Source organism: Glycine soja, chromosome 11 (genome assembly GCF_004193775.1).
Source record: "Glycine soja cultivar W05 chromosome 11, ASM419377v2, whole genome shotgun sequence".
Lineage (NCBI taxonomy): Eukaryota > Viridiplantae > Streptophyta > Magnoliopsida > Fabales > Fabaceae > Glycine > Glycine soja.
The window spans coordinates 46,647,059-46,654,191 of record NC_041012.1 but is presented as its reverse complement, the minus strand read 5'-3'; the positions used below and the strand labels follow the sequence as shown (position 1 = coordinate 46,654,191).

At 33.8% G+C, this 7,133-nt stretch overlaps 1 protein-coding gene across 1 annotated transcript; it reads left to right on the top strand.

Moving 5' to 3' along the window:
• The first annotated feature begins 454 nt into the window (after positions 1-454).
• On the top strand, positions 455-2,606 carry LOC114375965. Its single transcript, XM_028333843.1, has 3 exons — positions 455-1,437; positions 1,531-2,274; positions 2,366-2,606. The coding sequence occupies exons 1-3, from the start codon at positions 1,057-1,059 to the stop codon at positions 2,396-2,398; spliced, it is 1,158 nt and encodes a 385-aa protein (XP_028189644.1). The 5' UTR covers positions 455-1,056; the 3' UTR covers positions 2,399-2,606.
• Positions 2,607-7,133: the final 4,527 nt, after the last annotated feature.

Genomic DNA, 7,133 nt, shown 5'->3' with positions numbered 1-7,133 from the left:
ATTTTTTATTTTTTACTTATCTTTATCCCCTACTTTAGATTGACTATCATTCATCTTTGCGAAGACTGGTACATGTTTTACTTTTAAATGCATGATGCTTAATTTATCATCATATTAATCCCTTTTCATTTTCAAATGCTGATTATCCATCTAGAAGTATTGTAATGTGAGAGGTTTATTTGGACTCTGCTGCATTGATTTTCTTTCATGTTTTAACTCCGCCTATTTCAATATGCTTGTATAGTTGTATGATTGTATATTATCAACTAGCAATACCGAATTATATGTAGGTCATTTTTTGCTCAGTGGTTCTATTCCCTACTTTTGATACAAATTTTTCCTTGAGGACATTCTTTCACTGTAATAATAATGCGAGTGTCTTTTTCTTGAACATGTTGCTGAAAATGTCAAGTTTGAGTGTAATTTGATTTTGGTGTTTTACAGAAGCTAATTCCATGATACTTAAAGATCTAATGGAAGAAAAGCAGTTAAATTTGAATCAGCCACTTCTGTCAGTGAGACGGTTCTCATCAACATTGGCTTCTGAAACAGACCACAAAAGCAAAACTGATAAGCCATTAGCCAGACTTCCACTTCCTCCTGCATACAAATCAGAGTTAAATTCAGTGCCACAGAGGAATGCTGGAAATGTTCCTTTTGTATGGGAGAAGCCACCAGGAAGTCCCAAAAATGAAAGCAAATTACAGACACAAGCTATTGAGCAGTCGCCCTTAACCTCTCCAAACTTTCCACCTGGGAGGGCATCACAAATTAAGCAACAATCACTTGCTGAGATGAGAAGTGGAAGCACCCTTTCCAACTCTCAAAGTGTTTGGACAAAAAAGTAACAAAACATTCAAAACGGAAAACTAAGGAGATGGGAAGTTCTGTTTCAGATGATGGAGATGAGGCCTATGAAGATGCTCGTGACCTGCTCTCCAGGACTGAATCATTCTTCATGAGCTGTAGTGTGAGAGTGGCTTGAGTGGATGGGATGAACAAGAGGTCCAACCATTTGGAAGTTTCTCGAGTGACCATCAACAAGGACGCTATTTCATGATTGATAGGTTCTTGCTTGCAGCGAAGGCAATGACATCTGAAGCATCTCAATATGCTTCCAAGAAAGCACGTATTGGACAAGAACATCAAAAGCAGAAAAAGAATGAAGTGAATACAGAAATTTCATGTCCCATTAACCAGCTTAGGCCAAAAGCTTCGCCACATTACACTCACGATATCAAAAGGGAAGAAAGTGAAGATGAAAGTGATGGTTACAGTGAATATGAAAACTACACAACTACAACTTGTGGCCTATTTCCTCGGTTCTGTCTTTTGAATCCAATGCCTGGATTAAGAATGGTGGATAAGGTTCAAAGACATGCAGCTCATGGAATGCAAGCTAAATCTGCTGCTTCTCACATTGCTTCTTCAAAAGAGGTGTTAATTTGTCTCTATCTACTTTTCTTTCTTGTTAGTCATTATTTCACTTCAGGTGTTGTTATCTTTATTTTACCCTTTCTTATTCTGCAGCAAGGCAGAACTCCTTATGGGAAAAATTTAATAGATTCCCAGTCTGGCTTTAAAGAAGAAAAAGAGATTTTGGATATTCTTGTAAAATCTAAACATGGCATTGATCCACATCAACGAGGTTGCATTCAACATGGTTCTAGTTATGAAAGCCATGTACATGAGAAAACTCTATATGTTGATTCAGTACACAAGGTTAACTCTCAAACCAATGACATAGGGGGAGATTTTGAGACTTTTAGAAGAGATAGTGGCATTTATAATAATCCTTCAACAGATTCAAGTCTTAAAGTAATTGGATGTAAGAAGATAAATTCAGAAAGTCAAGTGTATAGCAGGGACAAACACTCGACTATCCTAACTCAGAATTCAGAACTTGATTTGAAGAGACAACTAGCTGCCAAATGGGTTGATGAAGAATGCACTTTGGCTAGCTCAAAGGTGAGATATAATGGGAAGATTGACTTAGAAAGCCAATGTCTTACAAAGTTAGGCCATCAAGAAATAACTGGTGCAAGCTGTTTTGGACTTCCTATTGTTCTTCCTTCTCTAAAAGCTCCATCAGAGTCTTGGCTTAAGCGCACTTTACCTACAATTTGCGAAAGGAACATGACTTCACAGTCTAACCTTACTGCAAACATTTATGCAAGAAGTAAAACTCCCAAGACAACATCATCATTGCGTCCTATGTGGGAAACAATGGTTAAATCTTCTAATGCATATCATGGACATCTGCAGCTCCCTGAGGTAATTTGATGACTCTTTTGTTTGTGCATATTTTTGTGTAACTACTGCTGATGTAGGAAATAAGAAAGCATAAAGTCCTTCAATATTTCAGGATCTACAAGCACCTCCCATTTCAGAGGCTTGAGCTTTATGGAGAGAAGTGCCTTTGATAATTGACATGTATACAATAATTTTGATGTAATTTTTGCATCAGTGTTCTGTGCTTTCATCCTTCTGCATGGTTGGTTCCCTTGTGCTTCTATATGCACGAGGTGAATATAACTGACAATGTAAATCACTATTGCCTTTTGTATCTTGTAAGTATAAATATGTCGTTTCAATAAAAAGTTGCATCTGTGATTTGCATCAATTTTTAATGCAATCTGTTCCTGTATTATTTGTCCGAAATAATTGTATCCTCCTATTTGAAAATGCAGCAGAGAATGATTTTGTAATTGTGAGTCTCCTAGGCCAGCTCCTCAATTCTCTGCAACTGGAGTAAAAGTTAGTGCGTAAAATTAAATTCGTTATGATTTGTGCAAAATTAATTATACTCATAGTTAAGCAACTGAATTCGTACAAATTTGGTTTGATTTTCAAATTTATGTTTAGGCCAGAAAAAAAAAGAAATAAATACAAATTGCCTAGAGAGTTAGACCACACCACACACTAACAATGGCATTTGACCCTGCAGGGATTTTTTTTTTCATATCAATTGATTTTTTTTTTTAAATATCCAAACATTAATCGAATTAAATTAAATACTTCCTAAAGTGCTTCCATAAAGTTTTGGTAGGTGAACACGTGATTTGTCATAATTTGGTGGATTTCCTTCGCGACACTTGCATCATTCAAGCACCGCTTGGAAATCAAAGAAAAAATTAACTAATTGGACACGTTACCAAAAATTTAAGCACCCTAATTGGAATCGTTACAAAAAATGTTCTGTTCTCCACCACAAAATGTTAGGATCTGAATCGGTGAATCCCAATTTTATAGCTTGACATGATTATTTATTCATACAAAATAATATCCCTTTACCAACAAATCCAACCTAGTTTTTACTAATTTTTTATGCACCTTTTTAATTTTATTAATTTTCTATATAAACTCTAGAAGTTTTTGACCAAGTTAGTGGCATCTAACTTTTAGATCATCAAGGGGGTCACGATTGATCGGATATATAAAGATGCTAAGTGTCTGCTATAGGAAAAGCTGCCATTAATTAGTGAAAGATGGGCAGAGAATTCCTTGCTATGTTTCGCGGTGGTCACGAAGATGAAGTAATTAGGCATCAATGTGGGGCTTTATTTTTGTCGGGAATGATTTTTCTGTCTCTTTTGGTTATATCAATGATCATATTTTCTTGTGGGGTTGACGATTCCCACAGGCATCGACGAAAAAGAAATCGTGGTCTAACTGGACTTGGTGGTAATGACGGTGGGGGTGGTTCTAATGACGGTGGAGGTGGCGGTGGAGGTGGTGGTGGCTAATTAGATCATCCGCTTGTAAAGGAAATTAATGATGCGACATGAGCATATGGAAGCTGTTAACTCCACATAGCTGTTAACTCCACATGCATGGCTAATTAGACCAACATAGCATGTATCTATAAATTTCAAATTGTATATACTACTGAATCTATTCAGCAGAGTTCCTTTAATTCTGAGATGATCAAAGTTCTGATTGTTGCACGCTTCTTCAACATTCAAGATAGTGTTATTAATTGCATAGTGTCATTTTTCATTTTTATTAGTAAGCATCGGCTTTTCTGTGGGTGTTAAATGTTATTGCTTTGTTTTCTTGCTTTTGTAGTTTTTATTAATTTATTTGCTGCAATTGCACTTAATTTAAGCAGATCAGAGGAAAATGCTGCCTGGGTTATGATCAAATCGGTATGAATGTAATAATATGCTACATCGATGTTTAAATGTTTAGGTTGAGAATGAGAAATAAATATGTAATTGTGAATTGATTTGATTTAGGGAAAACTTAATTTCTTTTAATTATGTATAACTATTTCTATCCGTTTCCTTTCCGGCCAGGCTTCCATCGGTGTTGTGAGTCCTCCATTCTGATGTCACCCCTAAAGTTTTGCTCCATTATGTGTTTCTTTGACAATGCCTCTTTTTTTTATATCGTTGTATTCTTCTTTCCAATTGTTTTTCCACTTTTATGGTGCGTTTGGCCACATTTTCGATCTTCGTTTTGGGTGTCAGGCTCCCTGACTAAGGCCTTGTTTGGCTTCCGCTGTCTGCACTGGCCCCTTTTTATGTCCTAGATGCACTTATCCTTGTCTTTCTCCCAGATGCACTAGTCGCAATTATGTCTCAGATGCAATATTGCCTCTTTCCCAGAAGATGAACTTAGTTTTTCAGGTTTTAAATAACTTGGGCCTCCATTATTGTTGGTTTGAAGCTTCCAATGCTGATTTTAAGAAAGTCAAAAATTGTTTCGCTTGTCATAAATTTTCTTAGGCGGATGGGTATTTCAGCTTTCTCTTGCAATTATATATGTTATATTTCTATCAAAACATTGTTTTCAGTGAAGCTCCATTTTTAGCTTGAGGGAGAGGATTGAGAATTAAAAATAAAATATGATTTGATAGATCTGATTTAAGGAAAATTTAATCTTCTTTAATTATGTGTAATTATTATTATTAGTCTATATAAACGAGTATCCTGACACACATTTTCAATCACTATACTTTTATTCTTCCTCTTCAACAGTTTAATAGAAAAAATTGTCTTCAACATGACCTGATTAAATTAAATCAAGGTATTTGTACAAGGTATCTGTACAATAGTATGCTATAACTAAGAGAGTTGTGCTTAAAAAAAACTAATTGAGTTTGTTAAGAAAAATTATAAACGAATAGGTGTGTGTTTAGTTTATTGGTAGAAAATTGCGTGAACACAAAATTATAGGAAAATTATCACAAAAATTATTCTTTATTATTTTAAAGAAATCATGTTTCTAAAATTATCAAACATGCACTACTTCATTTTGGGGCGAATTCAGTAAACTGGGATGAAAGGAACCAAGAGATGAAGAAAGGTACGAAGATAAAATGATAAATATGACCTAGAAAAAGAAAAAGTGCTTGGATCAACTATTATCGCCCGGAGAAATTCTAGCGGTCTAATTTATTTTTGGGCAACAAAAGGGACAAAGGCCCAAAAGAGAAAAATAGGAAAAATATATCAAAAGTCTGAAGATGGATCTAGAGGATGCTAATTGTGGCACAGATCTCTCAAATCTTTATCATGAATCAGAAAGGCTGAACCAGAAGCTGGAGTATGCTCCTAAATGATTCAAACTTTTAATTAAGATATGACAAATGAAGAAATGGCAGTCACAAGATATATATGACAGTTGGGTGTTAGGTGACCTACTTCATATTTAACCCACGTTATTCAGATTAATTTTATTCACGCCAAGTAAAATCACATTGTTCAAATTAACTTATTCATTATACGTAAGTGGCATCCTTTATAAGCATCAAGTATCGGTTACCAGTTGGACATATCAACTTCAATTATTAATTTGTTTTTTTTTCCTGGTTATTTTTAAAGAAAGAAAATGAGTATGTATAGAGAACTTAAGCGTCACGACTATATATAGAAAACTTAAGCGTTAGAAGTTGGAGAAGTGAAATTAAGATGGGCAGAGACTTCTCCCTCGGCGCATATGGTGACCATGAGGTAGAAATTACCCCTTTCACGTTTGGCTTAATTATGGCCTTGCATGTGTTTGGCATGATCCTTATATCCCTCTCAATAATATCAATGGCCATATTTTCCTGCGGTGAATATGATAATGGCTTCAACAAGTCTCGGAGGAGTGATATCATGATGGTAGTGGTGGTGGTGCTAATACCTTAGGTGAATGTTGTGCTGGAGATTAAGTATATATATATGAGAGAGAAATATCACAGTGTGACTTACTCTTTTTTTTTTATCAATAAAATGTTAGTTATTATTTATTAATTGATAATTTTTTTGTTAGTGTAATATTCGAATTTATGTATTAAATCAATCTTATAACCTAATTTACTTTGTATATAAAAAAAATTGTTACAATTGTAGGATTGAGGAGTTAATTTGTAATCAATATATTAATTTTTCATTAACTTGGATTGTATTGACTTGATGACAATGAGAGTTATGGTGCTATTTAATTTTGTATATTAAAGAAAAAATTGTTGTTAACACTCATTTTGTACCAGTGAACTTTTCTTCAGGGAGTTTATGCATGTAATCCTTTAATTAGTTGAGTTTTGTTTATATTTACTTTTGTAAAAAGAGAAAAAGTTTTGCATGAGAGACGGCATGTTTAACTATTATTGATCTTATTAGTTTAGGGTGACATGGTTTGTATGCAAGAAATATACAATTTCATGTGTCAACTAATAATTAATTATACAATTCGTTATTGATCTTAGTTTAGAAGTCTTTGTGCAGGTGTATATGCAGCTTTTCATTTGAGATTGTTGTTGCTCACCGGAATTCTCTCTATGATCTCATGAAGCATCACAATGTTTGGAAACAGTTTCGAATAACATACATTCGTATATTTTATAGAGTTTACCACTATATGTATGCAAAAACTTTTATATTATTTTTAAGATAATTATTATAAAAATTAATTTACAAATTATATTTGTTCTGCAAAGAAGAAAATTAAAACTGGGCATAACCTTCTCAATAACATGCTTTCAAATGGACAATTATCACCATAGTCATAGAAGTGTAAATTCAAGTATTATTCTTCTTTTAAAAAAAATTATATAAATATTTTTAAAAATATTTTCAAATATAACATTGTTCTTTTTTAATTTTCAACAAATTTGCCCAAATTCTTTTCAAAATTAATTTTCT